The sequence below is a fragment of the Myotis nattereri genome (genome assembly GCF_964212035.1).
Source record: "Myotis nattereri genome assembly, chromosome: 9".
NCBI lineage: Eukaryota > Metazoa > Chordata > Mammalia > Chiroptera > Vespertilionidae > Myotis > Myotis nattereri.
In genome coordinates, this window is record NC_138084.1 from 46,468,321 (window position 1) to 46,489,662 (window position 21,342).

General features: G+C 43.1%; 1 protein-coding gene across 1 annotated transcript in view; it reads right to left on the minus strand.

Annotated features, from left to right (window-relative positions):
• The window catches only part of GDPD4 (glycerophosphodiester phosphodiesterase domain containing 4), a gene marked incomplete at its 5' end in the record, with an annotated part of 63,042 nt that extends 45,577 nt beyond the window's left edge, over window positions 1-17,465 (minus strand). The window contains 4 exons of the mRNA XM_081100312.1: window positions 14,406-14,488; window positions 14,831-14,976; window positions 16,887-16,980; window positions 17,403-17,465. Coding sequence (XP_080956438.1) covers window positions 14,406-14,488; window positions 14,831-14,976; window positions 16,887-16,980; window positions 17,403-17,465 — 386 coding nt within the window. The remainder of the gene's footprint in view (window positions 1-14,405; window positions 14,489-14,830; window positions 14,977-16,886; window positions 16,981-17,402) is intronic.
• Window positions 17,466-21,342: the final 3,877 nt, after the last annotated feature.

Below are 21,342 nucleotides of genomic sequence, written 5' to 3' on the forward strand. Positions count from 1 at the left end.
TGACTGAGAGTGAATGGGGTGGTGCTAGGGCCAGGCCTTAAGGTCCCAAAATTATGCTAAGCAGGCATCCACACAATCTTCCTGTGTTTTTCTGACCCATTCCCTAGCTAGGCACTTGCCCTGAGTATTTCTGGTCTACATCCTTCACATCAGGTGGTATCATTAGAAAAACGTCCTGGTTCTCTCATCTGCTATCGGCCTTAAAGAATCTCTGCCTTTATGAAAAATCTCTCTTCCTTTCCCATTAAAATACCTATGAAAAGAACCCTGTAATGGCCATGAGGGTGAAACAGGGTTGAGACTTAGCTTCCTGCCCATTAACAACTACAAAATTGGACGAAATGAAGGAAATAACTTTTTCAGCCAATGGACAACAGGGAGTACAGTATGATGATTTCAGAAAAGACAAATAAATGAAATAAGCTCTACCATTATCTAGGCTTCCTTCTTGAAGGTGAATACAGGATTGTGGAATACAGGATGGGGGAACCTAAAAGGGACCCAGCTATTGTGCTGAAATGAGGAGAAAAAGATCAGATTAAGGAGAGGTCAAGACATCTAGAATTTGTGGGCTAGAGTCCTATAGAGGTTGGAGCTTGAGAAAGACAGAGAGGAGATACCTTGATTGATCTAGGGCAGTGGTCGGCAAACCACGGCTCATGAGCCACATGCGGCTCTTTGGCCCCTTGAGTGTGGCTCTTCCACAAAATACCACGTGCGGGCGCGCATGTACAGTGCGATTGAAACTTCGTGGCCCATGTGCAGAAGTCGATTTTCGGCGTGGGCGAGTCTATTTTGAAGAAGTGGCGTTAGAAGTGGGGGGTACGTTCGCGGAGGTCAACCCCTCAAATTGAGGACGTTTTTAGCAAAGGTCAGCTTAGGAGTACCCTAATTAAGTTAATAACAATGTACCTACCTATATAGTTTAAGTTTAAAAAATTTGGCTCTCAAAAGAAATTTCAATCGTTGTACTGTTGATATTTGGCTCTGTTGACTAATGAGTTTGCCGACCACTAATCTAGGGAAATATGCAATTCGCAGGAGAAAGCCTGGATATAAACCAGGGTTAATTTTATTCCAGTTCAGCTCTCAGCCCTGTAGCAGCTATCCAACCCTCACTAAGAGCCATATCAAAAGCAACTGTGTACAGGTTCCTGGAATAGCTTGCACAGCAGCTGGTGAGAACCAGGGTAGTAAAAAGGACCCTATACTGCAACTATGAGGGTTTATGCTCTGGTTGCTGGCTGCTGCTTTTTGTCACTGAGGGCAGACAGAGAGGTGGGCAACCATTGTTGCAGCTCCCCCCACTGTTGCAAAGCCCTCCCACTCTGCTTGAAGTGACTATCAGAGGATTTAAAAATCCAGCACCCCTGCCCTGACAGGTTTGGCTCAGTGGATAGAGTGTCGGCCTGCGGGTCCCAGGTTCGATTCCAGTCAAGGTTGCGGGCACATCCCCGGGGGGGTGGGGGGGGGGGTGTGTGCAGGAGACAGCTGATCAATCTTTCTCTCTCATAGATGTTTCTAACTCTCTGTCCCTCTCCCTTCCTCTCTGTAAAAAATCAATAAAATATATTTTAAAAAAATGTTTACTTAAAAAAGAAAATCCAGCACCCTTTTTACTACTCTTCATTTTTCTCCTTTTGAAAGCCAGACATTAAAGACAATCAATTTAAAACAAGTGAATATATGAAAAAATTTACAAAGTGACTGTATAAAACAGCTGCATATATAGGGAAATTAGAATGTGACTGTGTATGCCCAAGAAAGGGATCAGAAAAATCTGAAAATATCTGAAGTTTGCACCTCAGGCTAACCCATGGCACAGAGACATCCTAAACAAATTATAATAAAATTATTTTAAATGCAGTAAATCCTTAGGAAGGAGGAGAATCTGATTTCCAGTGTTACCACTCTATTAGATTCAAATGTCCATTTTTCAACCAAAAAAATATCACCAAAAGTATCACAAGGCATACAAAGAAACCGGAAAGCATGGCCCATTTAAAGGAAAAAAATAAATCAACAAAAACTGTCTCTGAAAAAGAGCTGATGGCAAATATACTAGACAAAGACTTTTTTTTTTTTTTTATTGCTTAAAGTATTACAAAGGGTATTACATATGTGTCCATTTTATCCCCCCGCCGTAGACAGTCCCCCAGCCTCCCCTATCCCCCAGTGTCTTATGTCCATTGGTTATGCTTATACGCATGCATACAAGTCCTTTAGTTGATCTCTTACCCCCCTACCTCCTGCCCCCCAACCCTCCCCGGCCTTCCCACTGCAGTTTGACAATCTGTTTGAGGCAGCTCTGCCTCTGAATCTATTATTGTTCAAAAGTTTATAATGGTCTCTATTATCCATGAATGAGTGAGATCATGTGGTATTTTTCCTTCATTGACTGGCTTATTTCACTTAGCATAATGCTCTCCAGTTCCATCCATGACGTTGCAAATGGTAAGAGTTCCTTCCTTTTTTGAGCAGCATAGTATTCCATCGTGTAGATGTACCACAGTTTTCTAATCCATTCATCTACTGATGGGCACTTAGGCTGTTTCCAGATCTTAGCTATGGTGAATTGTGCTGCTATGAACATAGGGGTGCATATATCTTTTCTGATTGGTGTTTCTGGTTTCTTGGGATATATTCCTAGAAGTGGGATCACAGGGTCAAATGGGAGTTCCATTTTCAGTTTTTTAAGGAAACTCCATACTGTCTTCCATAGTGGCTGCACCAGTCTGCATTCCCACCAGCAGTGCACAAGTGTTCCTTTTTCTCCACATCCTCTCCAGCACTTGTCGTTTGTTGATTTGTTGATGCTAGCCAGACTAGACAAAGACTTTTAAAAAACTGTCTTAAAGATACTCAAATAAGTAAAGAAAGATGTAGATAAAGTCAAGAAAACAATGTATGAATGAAAGAACAATATTAATAAAACAATTAAAAACCTAAAAGAAACAAAAAATAATTTTGGAGCTAAAATGTACAATATCTGAAATGAAAAACTGACTAAAGAGATTCAAAGGAAGATTTAAGCAGGCAGAAGAAAGAATCAGTGACTTACAAGATATGACAATAGAAGTTACTGAGTCTAAGGAACAGAAATATAAAAGATCATATAAAACAGTCTAAGGAATACCCCGACACCAAAGCCAAACAAACACCCTAGAAGAAAATAAAACTCAGCCCAGCGGTGTTGCTCAGTGGTTGAGTGTTGACCCATGAACCAAGAGGTCACTGGTTTGATTCCTGGTCAGGGGTACATGCCCGGGTTACAGGCTCAAACCCCAGTAGGGGGCATGCAGGAGGCAGTCGATCAGTGACTCTCTCTCATCATTGATGTTTCTATCTCTCTATCCCTCTCCCTTCCTCTCTCTCTAAAATCAACTTTTAAAAAAATAAAACTATAGAACAACATCCCTTATGAACATTGATGCAAAAATCCTTAACAAAATACTAGAAAGCAGAACTCTGCGGTGTATTAAAAAAATTATAAAATATGGCCAAAAACAATTTATTCCTAAAATGAAAGGATGGTCCAACATAACAAAATCCATCAGTGCAATACATCATATTAACATAATGAATGGAAAAAAAACACATAATAATTTCAATAGTCACAGAAAAAAGCATTTAATAAAATTCAACACCCTTTTATAATACCACTTAATAATGTAGGAATAGAAGAAAACATCCCAACATAACAACAGACATAAGAAAACCTACAGTGAACATCATATTCAACAGTGAAAAACTGAAAACTTTCCCACTAGGAACAAAGCAAGGTAAGGCAATAAATAAGGCAAGGTCTACTTTTTCCTCTTTTCACAGCAGTACTGGAAGTTCTAACCAGGGTAAATAAGCAACACAGAGAAATGGATGGCATAAAAATTAGGAAGAAATAAAATTACCTGTTTTCAGATGATAAAATCATATGTAGAAAACCATAAATATTCCCATAAAAAAAAACAGAACTAATAAATGAATTCAGCAAACTAGCAGAACACAAAGTCAAAACACAAATATCAGTTGCATTACTATACAGTAACTAGAGGCCCGGTGCACGAAATTAGTGCGGGGGGGGGGGGGGTTCCCCTCAACCCAGCCTGCACCCTCTCGCAATTCAGGACCCCTCGAGGGATGTCCAACTGCCTCGGACATTCCTCTCGCAATCCGGGACTGCTGGCTCCTAACCACTGGCCTGCCTTGCTGGGGTCCAACCCCAGCGGGTCCAGGGGTCCCCAAAGGTGTGGATGGAGTCGGCGAAGAAGGAATGACACGGTGACAGCGTTCAATTGATCAGCAGCCTAGCCAGGATCTCCAGCCAGGATCTCCAGCCAAGTTCTGGTCTGGATCTCCAGAGGGGTTCTGCTTAGGGTCTCCAGCCAGGTTCTGTGTCCATGGTCTCTTGCTAGGTTCTCCAGCCAGGTTCTCCAGGTTCTCCAGCTAGGTTCTGTAGCCAAGTTCCCTCGCTAGGTTCTCCAGCCAGGTTCTGTCCAGGTTCTCCAGCCAGGTTCAGTCACCAGGTTCTAGTCAGGTTCTCTTGCCAATTTCTGTAGTCAGGTTCAGTCCAGGATCTTCTGCCATGTTCTCTCACTAGGTTCTGTCTCTAGGTTCTGAGGCCAGTTTCTGTCCAGGATCTTTTGCCATGTTCTCTCCAGCGAAGTTCTTCTGTCTCTAGAGAACGTTCTGTGTAGGTTCTGTGCCTAGGTTCTGTCTCTCTCTCTGTCTGTGTTCTTACATCTGTATTTATACCAGTTGATTCAATCCTATCAATCTCTATTACAAAGGTTAGGGCGTTTCTTATCTCCATTCCAGGGAGTAAAGATTATGTAGCTTAAGCATGATTGTTCGTAGTTAAAGTGATTAATTACCCTCCTGGCACTTAGTTGAGGGGTTTTATTCCCTCCCTAACTTCAGGGGAAAATCCCTACCTGGGGAAACAACCTTTCTCAGAGAGGAGACCTTGGTTAAAACACATAGTTCCAAGAAGGTGAGCAAACATTTTAAGAACAGTATGCCATATATGCCAGGTCCCTTGAAACAGCAAGCATGGACCAGCTCCCGGCAAATTCCCCCTTTTTTATTTTTTAAAAGCGGGCATTAAAAAGAAAAAAAAAACCCAAATGCTCTCTTGTATCCATTTTAAGAGTAGGATTGGCGCTTTTCGCTATTACCTGAGGCCTGATCTATCACCCCAGGGAGAGCTTGCCAATCCTGCACTTTCCCGGGGTGGAAAGGCTGCAGTGGGGTTAAGGATAAGGCTCCTTGGGCCTACCTCCTCCCATGCCTTTACATTTACCTTTCCTTCCTCAGAAAAGCATGGACATACTTCTTGTATAAAACATTCTGTCTGACTAGGAGTAACCTTAATTCCTCTGCTAGCAAGCATATGTGTTAAAAGATCAATACAGAGTCTTATTTCTTTAGACTCAGTATGGCACATCTTCTTAATCTAAAGATCAATACAGAGTCTTCTTTCTTTGGACTCAGTATGGCACATCTTCTCAATCTAAGAATCAATACAGAGTCTTCTTTCTTTGGACTCAGTATGGCACATCTTCTCAATCTGAGTTCTATACTATCCACCTTCTTACCCTACTTATCCTCTGTAGGGGGGTCTGCAGTACCCTGGTGGAGTCCTATCCATCCCGAGTGTGGGGTTCTCAATGGGGGGGGGTGGCTTACCTAGGGGAATCCTGTTCCAGGAGTTCCCAAAGGTGTGGACGGAGTCGGCGAAGACTATCCACCCTCTTCCTACAGTGGAGTCCTATCCGTCCCGAGTGTGGGGTGCTTACCTAGGGGTCCCTGTTTGGGCGCCAGATGCCGGGGTCCAACCCCAGCAGGTCCAGGGGTTCCCAAAGGCGTGGACGGAGTCGGCGAAGAAGGAATGACACGGAGACAGCGTTCAGTTGATCAGCAGCCTAGCCAGGATCTCCAGCCAAGTTCTGGTCTCGATCTCCAGAGAGGTTCTGCTTAGGATCTCCAGCCAGGTTCTGTGTCCATGTTGTCTTGCTAGGTTCTCCAGGTTCTCCAGCTAGGTTCTGTAGCCAAGTTCCCTCGCTAGGTTCTCCAGCCAGGTTCTGTCCAGGTTCTCCAGCCAGGTTCAGTCACCAGGTTCTAGTCAGGTTCTCTTGCCAATTTCTGTAGTCAGGTTCAGTCCAGGATCTTCTGCCATGTTCTCTCACTAGGTTCTGTCTCTAGGTTCTGAGGCCAGTTTCTGTCCAGGATCTTTTGCCATGTTCTCTCCAGCGAAGTTCTTCTGTCTCTAGAGAACGTTCTGTGTAGGTTCTGTGCCTAGGTTCTGTCTCTCTCTCTGTCTGTGTTCTTACATCTGTATTTATACCAGTTGATTCAATCCTATCAATCTCTATTACAAAGGTTAGGGCGTTTCTTATCTCCATTCCAGGGAGTAAAGATTATGTAGCTTAAGCATGATTGTTCGTAGTTAAAGTGATTAATTACCCTCCTGGCACTTAGTTGAGGGGTTTTATTCCCTCCCTAACTTCAGGGGAAAATCCCTACCTGGGGAAACAACCTTTCTCAGAGACCTTGGTTAAAACACATAGTGCCAAGAAGGTGAGCAAACATATTAAGAACAGTATGCCATATATGCCAGGTCCCTTGAAACAGCAAGCATGGACCAGCTCCCGGCACTGCCTGCCTGCCCACTCCTAACCACTCTGCCTGCCTGCCTGATTGCCCCTAACCATTCACCTGCCTGCTTGACCACCCCTAACCACTCTTCCTGCCTGCCTCATCGCCTCTAACCACTCTGCATGCCTGCCTGATTGCTCCTAACCACTTGCCTGCCTACCTGATCGCTCCTAACTGCTCGCCTGCCTGCCTGATTGCCCCTCACCACTCTGCCTGCCTGCCTGATCTCCCCTAACTGCCTTTGCCTCGGCCCCCACCATTGCGGCTTCATCTGGAAGGACGTCCAGAATGACATCTGGAAGGTCATTTGGCTGTCTGGTCTAATTAGCATATTATTCTTTTATTATTATAGATGAGGAACAATCTGAAAGGAAATTACAAAGATAATTCCATTTACAAAAGCATCAAAAAGAATAATATACTTAGAAAAAAACTTAACCAAGGATGTGCAATTTAAAAAACACTGCTGAGAGAAATTTAAAAATTGGAACTCATCTTGCCCTAGCTGGTTTGGCTCAGTAAATAGAGCATCAGCCTGTGGACTGAAGGGTCTCAGGTTCAATTCCAGTCAAGGGCACATGCCCAGGGTACAGGCTAAATCCTCAGTAGGGGACATGCAGGAGGCAGCTAATCAATGATTCTCTCTCATCATTGACGTTTCCATCTCTCTCTCCTCCCTTCCTCTCTGAAATCAATACAAATATTTTTTTAAAAAATTCGAACACATCTCATCTTCATGTATTGGAAGACTTAACATTATTAAGATATCAGTACTACCCAAAGCAGTCTACCAATTCAATGCAATCACTATCAAAATGCCAATGATGTTTTTTTAAGAAACAGAACAAAGCCCATTTTAAAATTCATATAGATTCTCAAGGGATCCTGAATATCCAAAACAATCTTTAAAAAGAGAACAAAACTGGAGTACTCACATTTCCTAACTTCAAAACTTACTACAAAGTTACAGTAATCAAAACACTATGGAAGATGGTGGCATAGGCAAATGCCTGTACTCGCTGCCTCCCACAACCACATCAATATGACAACTAAAATATAGAACAACCATCATCCAGAACCGCCAGAAAGCTGGCTGAATGGAAGTCCTACAACTAGAGAAGTAAAGAAGAAAGCATACTGAGAGTGAGAGGAGGTGCAGAGGTGCAGAATGGGCTGGTCCGGAACCCACCAGTGCCACTTTTTTAGTCAGGAGGGAGATTGTCTTTGTGGAGGCTGCCTGGAGGAGCAAGGGGTCCCACTCCCTACCAGATGCCCAGTCCAGGGTCACAGAGCTGAGAAAAGTAGTCCCTATGGGCAGTAAGAACTATGGGCTGTAAAAACCAGTGCGGACTGGGGCTTAGTGACACAGAGGCTGCTGGAGACCCAGCTGCTCTTAAAAGGCCAGCACACAAACTGAACTTACAAGCTCCTGCTTCCTCTGAGCTCCAGTGCTGGGCAAAGCTGGGGGAGGAGAGGGTCCAGACACATATGAGGAGAAACTGGACTGTCTGACATTAAAGCAGGAACTTGGGGGCAGCTTTCTCCCAGATGGAGGTGCTTGCAGTGGTCATTGTTCTTATGCTGGGACCTTCCCAGTTGCAGGGCTGACTGGCAGCCATTTCTGTTTGCTCCTCCCTGGTGATTCCCTGACACCCCACCCCATCCAATTTACAACCCCATCCAAGCTGCTTGCAGTGGCTTTTGCATATGAATGGCCTGTCCTTGCTCAGGCTAAAACCTGTCAAACAAATTGCAACTGAGTCAGGGAGCCCCAAACCTATCAATAAAAGTCCCAAGATCCAGCACCAGCACCAGCCTGCCTTGCTTCACAACTGGGCCTCATTTGGGTGCTGCCAAACCCCATACAAAGAGGAGGCATCTTCAGATCTTTCTAGCTCCTGCTGGATGGCCCCAGGCAATGGCTGACTTTATACCTTCCTGGAGACCCAAGAGCCAGTGTACCCAGTGGTCAGTGTCAGACCATATAAGATTACAATTCTACACATCCATAAGCGACACACTCAAGGGGCAGACTCAGTGAGTACTAAAGCCCTAGTGAAGCAAGTCCTGCTCCATAAGGGTATCTCCTGCACAGCAGCTCTCCCACTGTAGTCACAGCCGGTCCCCACAGCCAATTGGCCTGGAGGTCAATTCCTCCCAGTGACATCAACAGCAATCAAGCTCAACTACAACAAGACTGTGCACACAGCCCACAAAGGGTACACCTAGAGTGTCCACCTCAGGTGACTGGGGAGGCTGAGCCACTGGGCCATATAGGATACCTACTACATAAGGCCACTCTATCAACTCAAGGAGACTTAGCAGCTCTACCCAATACATAGAAACAAACACAGAGAAGCTGCCAAAATGTGGAGACAAAGAAACATGTCACAAATGAAAGAACAGAAGAAAGCAAACTACTGGATATAGAGTTCAAAACCATGGTTATAAGGTTACTCAAGAATCTTCTAGAAACCTCCAAGAGACTTAGTGAGACTTTCAAGGATCTTAGTGAGAATGCAAAAAAAAAAAAAATTAAAAGGACCAGTCAGAAATTAGCATACACTGACTGATATAAAGAATAATATACAACACATATGTAATACCCTTTGTAATACTTTAAGCAATAAAAAAAAAAGAATAATATACAGGGATTCAACAGTAGACTAGAGGATCCTGAGAATCAAGTCAATGATTTGAAATATGAGGAAGCTCCTGCATTGAGTATCTGCAGGCCCCTGGTGGTCAGTGTGTGTCATAGTGACCAGTCATTCCTAGTCATTCTGCTCTTAGGGTCAATTTGCACATTACCCTTTTATTATATAGAATAGAGGCCTGGTGCATGGGTGGGGGCCAGCTGGTTTTCCCTGAAGGGTGTCCCAGATCAGGGTGGGGGTCCCATTGGGGTGCCTGGCCAGCCTTGGTGAGGGGCTGAGGGCTGTTTGCAGGCTGGCCAACCCCCACAGCAGTGACCTTCACCCCATGGGGGTGTGGCCAGCCTGGGTGAGGGGCTAAGGGCTGTTTTCAGGCTGGCCACACCCCCTTCAGGGTGGATGTCCCTCCTGGGGTGCCTGGCAAGCCTGGGTGAGGGGCTGAGGGCCGTTTTCAGGCTGGCCACACCCCCTGGCGACCCAAGCTCCCAGCCTCTCCTTTTCTTCTTTTTTTCAGCGCCTCCTTGAGAAGAGGCCAGGGCAGGCTGGAAGAAGGTATCTGGGATTTATTTATCTACTATAATTGAAACTTTGTAGCCTTGAGCGGAGCCCAGGGCCAGCCAGACTAAGCGCGAAGCTTGGCTTCCTCCATCGCTGGGGGCAACCCAAGCCTCCTGCTCACTCTAGCTCCATGACCGCCGCCATCTTAGTTGGGTTAATTTGCGTACTCGCTGATTGGCTTGTGGGCATGGCTTGTGGGTGTGGCTTGAGCATAGCAGAGGGGCAGTTAATTTGCACATGTCTCTTCTATTATATAGGATGGTGTGAGCCATGGGTCATTGAGTTTCTTTGCATCTTTGTCAAAATCATTTGGCATCAAAAAATGAAAAACAGTACACATAACGGGAAAAATTTTTGCAAATCACATATCAAATAAAGGAGACCTCTTTCTTTAACTCATAGATTATTTAGAAGTAGATTTGTTTCATTTTCAAATGTTTAGAGATTTTCTTGTTACTTTTGGCACTGCTTTCTGGTGTGATTCTATTGTGGTCAGAGAATTCATTCTGTATGACCAGTATTTTTAAATTAGTTGAGTTTTGTTTTATGGTGCATGGTGTTGCCTAATGTTCTGTGGACACTTGAAAAAAATACGTCTTCTACTGCCCTTGGATTGAGTGTTCCATAAATGTCACTTAGATTCTGTTGATGATGGTGCTGTTAGCTGTACTGCATCTTTTTTTTTTTTTTAAGTCCTCACCCGAGACTATCTTTCCATTGATTTTAGGTAAAGGGAGGGAAGGAGGGAGGGAGAAAGAGAGAGATATATTGTTTGCTTGCCTCCCACGTGCACCGGGGATCGAACCTGCAACCCAGATACAAGCCCTTGACTGGAAATTAAACCCTTGACCCTACAGTGTGTAGGCCAATGCTCTACCCACTGAACACACTGGCCAGGGCTGTTTTGCATCTTTAATGGTATTGTGCCAAATGGTTATAATAATTACTAAGAGAAGGGTGTTGTAGTCCTTAACTATAGTTATGTGTTTGTCTATTTCTCCTTTCAGTTTTTGCTTCATGTATTTTGAAGCTCTGTTTTTGGGTTGATATATATTTAGAATTGTTATGTACTCTTACCAAATTTTTTTAATTTTATCATTATGTAATGTTCCTCTTTGTCTCTGGTGATTTTCTTTGCTCTGAAGTCTACTTTGTCTAGTATTAATATAGCCTCGCCATTCTAGCTTTGATTAGAATTTATATAGCATATTTTTTCATTATTTTATTTTTAACCTACCTAAATCATTGTGTTTGAGGTGAATTTCTTTTTTAAAAATTATTATTTATGGTTGACAGTATTACAGATGTCCCCAATTTTCTCCCTATTTGCCCCCTAAGATGAATTCCTAGTACACAGCACATATTTATATCATATTTTTACTTTTCTATTTTTTAGGTGTTTATATTTATTTTAGAGAGAGGGGAGAGGGAGACAGAGAGAGAGAAAAACATCAATGTGAGAGCACACCCCCACTGGGGATCAAGCCTGAAAACCAGGCATGTGCCCTGACCAGGAATCGAATTGGTGATTTCTTGGCGCATGGAATGATGCTCAACCAACTGAGCCACACTGGTCAGGACTGTGTATATTTTTAAATCTTTGTTTCTAGTCTCTCTCTTTTAATTGGTATATTTAGATCATTTACATTTTATTTATTAATATGTTAGGATTTAAAGCTGCCATTTTAATACTTGTTTTTTCCCTCTGATTTTGTTTCTCTGTTTTTTATTAGCTTTCCTGTTGGTATTCTGAATACTTTTAAATTTATAGCGTTTTTTTAGCATAATACTTCTGTATATTTTTTGGTGTGGTTGCCCTATATATTACAATATATAGCTATAATAATAAAAGCATAATATGCTGAGGGGAAAAGGAGAGGGGTAGTTGTTTAACAGGTAAAGAGTTTCAGATTTGCAAGATAAAAAAGTTATAGAGATCTATTTCACAACAATGTGAATATACTTAACATTATTAAGCTGTACACTGAACATTGTTAAGATAGTACATTTCATGTTATGTAATTTTGAACAAAATAAAAAAAGACGGACATTTTGACATATACTATAATAGAGATGAACCTTGACGTTATGCTAGGTAAAACGAGCCACACATAAAGGACATATATTATATGTTTCCACTTGTATGAGTGTAGTCAACTTCATAGAGACAGAAAATAGAATAGCAGTTGCCAGGGCCTCAGGGGAGGAAAGACCAAGGAGTTATTATTTAATATGTACAGAGTTTCAGTTTGAGAAAATGAAAAGTTCTAGAGATGGATGGTGCTGATGGTAACAAAACAAGATCAATGTACTTAATGCCATTGAATTATAAAACTAAAAATGGTTAAATTGATAAATTTTTATGTTAAGTATATTTTTACTTCAATAAAGAGATCACTAGATAACTTATTAATAATTCTCCTTGCTCTCTAGTTGGGGGAGTGAGGAAAGAGGTACCCCTCTTATTTCAGGGCAGGAATGGAAGACAGGGATCTGCCCATCATCTCTAGGACCAGAGCCCCAGGCAGGGGGGAATGGCTTTACTGTGGTGTTCACCTAAGTAAGGCTGCTATAGTCAACATATTCATATCTTGTTGGTCCACATTCCTCCCAGTTTTTTTCTCTAGAAAAAAACTGGGAGAAGTGGAAGGGGCTATTTTTTTCCATCTGCAGCTGTAGGTGTTTTCTGGGTTTCAGGTCTCTACAGAGCTCATGTAGGAATGTATAAGGAAAAAACAAAACAAAACAACAACAAAAATGGGGAACTCACTACCTACTTGGTATTTCCTTTAGCCTTATGAATGCTAGCCAGTCCACCTTCATTCCTCCACCTTTCAGAGTCTTCTGTCAGTAGCTTTGTGAATTGTGCCAAATTTTTAATTTAATTTTGTTTGTATTATTATTCTTGGAAAGAATATGGTGAAATTTGTTTACTACATTTATTTCATCTGGAACAAAAGTTCCTGCCACTGGCTACACTTGCTACTTTTATACTGACTGGGTCCACTTTACCAATTTTAGTAGTTAACCATATTTTACCACATAGTAATTATTGATATTACATTTTTCCTCTTCAAGTTACTGGTGTGATATTCGTGTCCTGACTGATAGGCACTTTTTGGTAATGATGAAGCCTAGGCTATGACCATCCATGTAAATGGAGTATGTGGAGATGGTCACTGGAAATGAAGATGCCATCAAGGAGAGAAACTGAGGAGCTGGAAGGATCATCCGCATTACAGTTGAAGTCACAGAAACAAGAGATGAGAGAAAGACCATGTGCCAGGAGCTCGTTGTTTCAGCACCTTTACCACGTTATGCCATGACCACCAAGCACTTCCACAAATGAACCCAGGAGCTCTGACAGGACATCCTGTTTCAAAACCCCAATCTGAACATTCTGCATAGAACAGTTGTCATGGTTGGGTAATGTCAGGAAATGTAGTTCCAATCCTGGCTTTATCAGTACTTCCAGCCTTATGACCTTACCAAACATTTCCCTTTATTGAATCCAGGTTCAAATCACATTTCCTCACTTTGAATTAGGATGTTCATTTTTCTGTTTGCCTCACAGAAAGGCTGTGAAGGGAGTTTGCACACACCACTACCCATCTCCGTGAGAAGTCTCCCTCACAGATTGCCAGATGAATTTTTCTAAGTCACTTTTTAAAACAGTAAGAAATCTGCTGAAACCTATGATGGCTTGTCCATTACACATTTAAGAATCTCCATGATTCAGTCCAATGATCTTGCAGCCATACCTCCTCCTCCTCCTCACATGGCCCTCTCTCATCCCCTACCATATCAATTTGCCATCCATACAGGTTAGCTCACTGATCTACAAAGTTGTTTGTTTTTTATTTAGATGCCTTTAAATAAGTTGTTGTCTCTGCCCGGAATATACTCTATCACCATATCTTCGTGTAAAACAATATTTATTCTTCAACACTCAACCCAAACACAATTCTGAGTACATAGGTCATTTTTTATATAACAGGAGGTGACCTTTTCCTCCATGTCTGACTTAATCTTCTCGGGAAGGGACACCCCACAAATGGTCTTATACTGTGGGTATTTGTAAACATGCCATGTCTCCTGCATTGGCTGGGAACATCCCTTAGGCAGGAGTACACTGTACTCATTTGCCTCTCCATAGCACTCCAGAAGAAGGCCTGGAATATAGTAGGTGTCCAGGGACTGTCAGGTAAACATATTGCTAGGTAGTGTAGTACATGGGGTTAAGTTGTACTTTTTAAGCATGGCTTGTAATGGGGCCAAATTTGAATTATGTGTGGAGTCTATACATAGTGTGTATGATTTATGACCCTATAATTAAGAATGTAGTGGTACAGATTAGATATATGCTTGCAAGGGAGAAGTGCCTTGTGTCTGTGTGTGTGTATGTGCGCGCTATGTGCACATTGGCATAGGAACACAGGAGAAACTCCCCGAGGCTTATGCTCTTACACTTTGGCCCACGCTGGTCATCTTCCATGGCACTGACCTTATTTCTTCCCCATCCAGCCCCTGCTTTCCTACCTTAAGAATACATCAGTCTCCAGTCCAAAGGCGTCGTTTTCAACAGCTTTCTCAAAGGACATCATGGTGTTCTCAGGCGCCAGCTGTGGAAGAAAAGGACATCAGACCCTTTACCTCAGAGTTTCTCCCCCAACATTCCTTTTATGGTAGATGGGAAGCCCAACAGTGAGCCCCTCTCTTCCACCCAATAGATCTGGGACTGTGCTCATCTGAGGCAATGTCACTGGGCACAGTAAAGAGAAATGGACTGACAGTTAGGTGACCTGGCTGGGTTCAAGTCCAACATCTACAATTATCTTTATTCTTTTCATCAAAAGCCCATTCATTTTCCTTTACAGAGATTCCTACGGTTCTGAGGTCCCTATCTCTCACCCATAACCCCATGCACACTGGTACTCACCCACGTTCATCATGCTTAGACCTACCATGGGTGCACCTCTATGTCCAAAGAGGGCTGGCTTGGGTCCCAATTTATTCTCATTCTCAACGCAGGGAGAATAAAATCCCCATGGCACCACAAACAGAAATAAAAGGATAAGGAAAAAAGGCAGTCCAATAGCCACTTGTGCAGCTGAAAAAGTTGGAAGGAGGGGGAAGTGAGAAAAAGAGATAAAGAGGAATGGAGACCCAACCCAAGAAACTAACTATCCCAAAGCAGCAGCCAGTAAACACCCAGTGCATGGGTTTCAGTGCCTCGTGGACTGCCTGATTTACTCTCTATTTCCGCCATATCCCCATTTATTTTCAGTGATTAGAAAGTACAGCACTATCCAAATGTAAGCATTATTATTAAGGCAATAGTATTTGACTGAAAATATCCAGGAAATAAATTGTGCAGGAGGTAGAAGGAAGTAAAGGAGAGGGCATGTTAAGAAATACCTTCTCAGGAGTAGGAGTAGAATGGTTGGTGCTGAGAAAGCCCTGAAGTCAAAATGGCCCTACCTAGTATATATAAGGCAGTGCAGGATAGTGGAAGGGGCACTGGCTAACAGAAGTCTGAGTTCAAAGCCAGACATCGCAGGGGTGGGGAACATGTGACCCAAGGGCCATATAAGACCCGTGAAATCATTTGGTCTGGCCCTGCCAAGGTTAAATGTTTGACCAAATATAGCGGGCTAATATTTAAGTTGATAATTTTGTATGGCCTGCGAATGATGATATAAATATCCAAAAGGCCTTTGGCAGATAAAGATTCCCAACCCTGGTCTAATGTGTAGCTAAGGACACACGGCTTAACCTGCGTCTCCATTTTCTTCATTCTGAAAAATGGGGCTATCTTGCTGCTAACCACTCCTTCATAGAGTTGATATAACAGTATTTACCAATAATAGGTACTCAATGAATATTATGCATTTGCTTCTCTTTCTCTCTCTCTCTCTCTCTCTCTCTCTCTCTCTCTCTCTCACACACACACACACACACACACACACACACACACACACACACAGCTCATCCACAATACTTGTTATTACTGGCCAATCCCCATCACTTATAATTGTAGATCTCTGAGGATTTTACCTATTTGTACATATTTAAGCTACTATGTATACTTCAGTCACTTTCAAATCTGTATCTCCAGCTCTAACCTCTCAGCTTTGTGAGTCTAGGACATATCTTGATTCTTTTTATCCTATGACGTTTACTCTGGTCTCTTCTGAATCTAGCTAAAATTTCAGAAATGAAAAAGAAAAAGAGTTCATTATTGTCACCATTAAACTTTTGCCCCAAAACATTTCCTACAATTCACCCTCTACATACAGATACAAACAGGTACAAACACTCGCAATGCCAACACTACCAATCCAGTCATTCTCTTGTCTCTATCCTTGTACAATCAGGGAGCAAACACTCCCTATGTAACCAATAGGAAACAGAGATACATAAAAAGAAGATGCTACTGGTTTCTCAGGAAGGATGCTGAGAGATAACTCCATTCTCTACACGATTTAATGTATAGCTCTGATTCTTTTTTGTTTCTATGATATTAGGGCAAAGGATGGAGAGCAAATCAGAGGCACAGAGAGATGTTTCTGCTTCTGCTCTAAGCTCCCAGGTATGACAGGGACTCACAGGGGCCTGCTTTGCGTTACTAGAGCATAACCAGGCATATCTGGACCTCGTATAAGTTCATTAGTTGAAACTAGTAACATCTGAATAGAATCTAAAGGAACTGTGACTAGTACTATCACTCTCAAATATATCTAAAATGGCCTCTACCCTGCCCCAAACCTCTTTCCATTTCCAGACAGTCACTGTGTAACATCATGGAGATTCATTCTTACTTTCCCAGGAGAATCCCTCTGTAGAAGAAGGCCTGTTTGATCCGGAAAATGTTCTGACAGGCCACATGGGGTTATGAGCTTGACCATAAGGAGCATGCCTGAGTAATAAGCTAAGTGAATTTCAAAGTCACATAGTGGTGGCTATCTACCACGCTTGTGTTCGGCTGAGTAGAGTATGTAAGCTAAAGCCAGGACATACCTTCTTGTTCCAAATGGACCAAGTAGTAGGCCACAGGCCAGGAAAGGAGAACCATCACAGTTATCATAGTCAGATGCACATGAGGAGCAAACACCTGGGAGAAAGCCAAAAGTCAGGCTGACCACATTGGACAAACAGTGCTTGACCTACAGGATGATGCTTACCTTCAGCGAGAGTCCAAACGTCAGCCACCTGTCTTTCCAGTAAATGCATAAAATCGACAGAAAAAAAGTGCATATCAGAATCACTAGCATAACCAGGATCTGCAGAAACAAAACAAAACAGAACAATCTCCTCACTTCCAGGCACTAGGCTTGGGTCAGCTCTGTCCTTGGGAGTTGTGTGTGTCCCCACAATGGCAGGGGCGTTCTTTCCTCATTATTTTAACCTGACCGTCCTGCAGCTCCCTAGTATGGAACTAATCGTTTACCTTCGTTGCTCCCAAGTCGTTGTTGTGTAGCACGGCTGGAAACAAATCACACAGCTACGTAGTCTGATACCTTTACTAATTATCACCTCCAACTCAGCTGAGCACACAGCATTGCCTGGCATCTCGCACTCAATATCAACAATGGCCATTACAGATATTCACTACTTTGTTTTTATTTAACTCAATATAGTCACAAGTAAATAATATTTTGTGATTACCTTTTCTTTGTATGTTTTCCCCAACAGTCTGTAAGCTTCATAAGATCAAGTAAAATATTTATGATTATATCCTCGCTGCCTTGCAGAATGTCTAACACATAGTAAGCTTTCAATAAGTACTTCTTGAGCAGATGAAAAGAATCTGCCTGCAAGAACACCATATACCTCATAGAAAATATTAAGACCAAGCTGATATAACTTTAACTTCTTCCCCTTGAAATGTAGTCTTTCTGCATTTGTCCTACTTTCTAGAAAGCACTTAGTTCCTTCATTTCTATAATCTGTATATCTATTAAAGTAATTGAGACCGTAAGTAAACCTCTCATAAAATAACTCCAGACCTTGCCAGCATAAATGTTTAATTTCACCAAATATAGGTTTGGGCAAAAGTAGGTTAACAGTTGTGATATGGGAAACACAGAATGAAGCTACTGTAATAATCATAACCTGCATGTCTTTTTCCCTCGGAACAACTGTAAACTCACTTTGGCCCACCTCTGTACTTAAGGAAGAAACATTTCCAATCTTTAACAAACTCTTCCAAAAAATAGAAAGAGAGCAATACTTTCTAACTTCTCTTTGAAGCCAACAAAGCATTAATACCTAAACTCAACAAGGACATTACAAGAAAATAAAAAGTAGTCATGTGCCACAATAACGCTTTGGTCAATAACAACCCTCATATACAATGGTGGTCCCATCTATAATAATAAAAGCATAATATGCTAATTAGACCAGACGTCCTTCCGGAAGAAGCTGGGGCTGCAAGGGAAGCCCCAGTCCCAGGTGCCAGAGGGGAGCCGGGTACCGGCAGCCGGGGGAAGGAATGCCTACTCTTGCATGAATTTCGTGCATTGGGCCTCTAGTCTACACTAATAAAAGAGAAAAATGGTAATTGGCGTACGACGATACCGTTTTCATTGGCTAATCAGGGCTATATGCAAATTAACTGCCAACTAAGATTGGCAGTTAACTGCCAACAAGATGGCGGCTAATTTGCATATGTAGGCACAATGCAGGGAGGTGAAAGGGAAAGCAGGAAGAAGCCCCCTGCCACTGACAGTGATCGGAAACCCAGGGGGGAGCTAAGAGCTGGGGGGCAGGGCAAAGGTGGCCCCGGAGCCGCCTTTGCCCTGCCCCCCAGCCATGATTGGAGAATCAGGCACCTTTGCCGCCCTGGCCAGTGATAGCAGGAAATAGGGGTGGAGCCAGCAATGGGAGCTGGGCACGGTCGAAGCTGGCAGTCCCAGGAGCTAGGGGTCCCTTGCCTGGGCCTAAAGCGAAGCCCATGATCGCGGCGCCCCCCACTGCCACTGCAGGTCCCCGCTGCCCGGGCCGGATGCCTAGGCCAGAGGCGTTAGGCCTGGGCAGGGGCGGAGCCTGCAACCGCGGGGAGCTGGGGGTCCCCTGCCCAGGCCTGACACCTCTGCCGGAGGCCTCAGGCCTGGTCAAGGGGCCGATCCGGTGATTGGTGATCGGAGGGTGATGAGGGTCAACTCCTCTGGCCAAGGCATCAGGCCTGGGTGGGGGGCGGAGCCGGGGTTTGGGGGGAGATGATGGTCCCCTTGCCCAGGCCTGAAGCCTGGGTCAGAGGCGTCAGGCTTGGGCGGGGGGTGGAGCAAGCGATCAGAGGGAGATGGGGGTCCCCTGCCCAGGCATGATTCCTGGGCCAGAGGCCTCAGGCCTGGGCGGGGGCCAGAGCCAGTGATCGGGGGGAGATGGGGGTCCCCTGTCCAAGCCTGACACCTCTGGCGGAGGCGTCAGGCCTGGGCAAGGGGCCGATCCTGTGATTGGAGGGTGATGGGGGTCAACGCCTGAGGGCTCCCAGTATGTGAGAGGGGGCAGGCTGGGCTGAGGGACACTCCCCCCCCCACACACACACACACCCAGTGCACGAATTTCGTGCACCGGGCCCCTAGTAAGATTATAATAGAGCTGAAAGTTTTCTATTGCCTAATTACAGCATAGCCATAGTAATGTTATTGTGCAATGTATTAGTCAAGTATTTGTGTTGATGCCAGTGTAAACAAACCTACTGCACTCCAATGGTAGAAAAGCACAGTATCTTTTCTATGTTTAGTTTTGTTTAGATACACTAATATTGCCTACAGTATTCAGTACAGTAACGTTCTATATAGGTTTATAGCCTAGGAGCAATAGGCTATAATATTTAGGATTGACTAGGTACACCCTATGATGTTGCAACGTTCACAAAATCGCCAGAGAATGAATTTCTCAGAACGCATTACCGTTGTTAAGTGACATGTGAATGTATAGGCCTATCTCTCCTGTATACATAGATGAAAAAAATCTTAAATAACCTATTAGCAAACCAAATGCATCCCAACACAAATATTTAACTGTCAAATCAGACATACACGAGTCTCATGGGATTCTGTGCCCTTACTCAATACCAGCCTTAACTAGCGATTTTAAATACAGACAATTATAAAGTATAGATAAAACAGTTTCCCTTCGAGAAATCTGATCCTGCCAAATGCAGATATTCATAAATAGTTCTATTCTCTCCTGGACTAGGATACATGCTGGTTTTGAAGTTAACATGTGTGGTGTGTTTTGGGCAAAGTATGTGGAAACACTGCCTCACAGAAGGAGCCTTGGTGGTTATGGAGCATCCATATCTTATACAACTCCAGCCAGCCATGTCTCCAACCCTACAAACCTAGAAATTCCAGGTTTCTTTACAATAGGGAACCCAGATAGACTAGGTTATATTCTGCTAGATATGTTCATAGATAATGATTCTCATTATCTTTGGCTAATAACATCTTTATATGTGTTTCCCAGGAGGTTGTTATTAGCATGTTTACAAGGAGTTTGGATTGAGGTCACTCATTCTTCTTTGAGCATGAGGTAAAAGGGGAATGGGTTACAGGCCCAATGCTAACCATGTCCTTCCAGATTTATTCTGAGTACACTAAAACTAAAACTTCAACCCCAACAAAATCTCCCTTGCCAAGAGAAGCAGTCTCTCCTCCCATGTCTAATAAGTCTAGTCCTTCGTTGGTGTGAAAATCTACTGAAATGAGTACACCTACTAGAGCAGTGGTTCTCAACCTTCTGGCCCGTTAAATACAGTTCCTCATGTTGTGACCCAACCATAAAATTATTTTCGTTGCTACTTCATAACTGTAATGTTGCTGTTATGAATCATAATGTAAATATCTGATATGCAGGATGGTCTTAGGCAACCCCTGTGAAAGGGTCGTTTGATTGCCAAAGAGGTCGCGACCCACAGGTTGAGAAACGCTGTACTAGAGCTTCTGAATTCAGTTTATCAGAATCCAGGTATTATGCATCTCAAATTGGTTCTATATCTGAAACCTTGGTTCAACAGTAGCCTATGCTTAATGAAATTGGTGTTATATAAAAGGCAGTGTCCAAAAATTTATTGAGAAAAATTTTCTGTATTTTTTTATTTTCTTTATTAAGGTAATACATGTGTCCTTATCCTCCCACTGTCCACCCCCCCCCCCACCCCTCCACTCGTGCCCTCACCCCCCTGTTGCCTGTGTCCATTGGTTAGGCTTATATGCATGCATACAAGTCCTTTGGTGGATCTCCTCCTCTCCCCCTACCCTCTCCTGCCTTCTAAGGTTTGACAGTCTGATTGATGCTTCTCTGTCTCTGGATCTGTTTTTGTTCATCAGTTTATGTTGTTCATTATATTCCACAAGTGAGTGAGATCATATGATATTTATATTTCTCCAACTGACTTATTTTGCTTAGCATAATGCTCTCCGGGTCCATCCATGCTGTTGCAAATGGTAAAAGTTCCTTCTTTTTT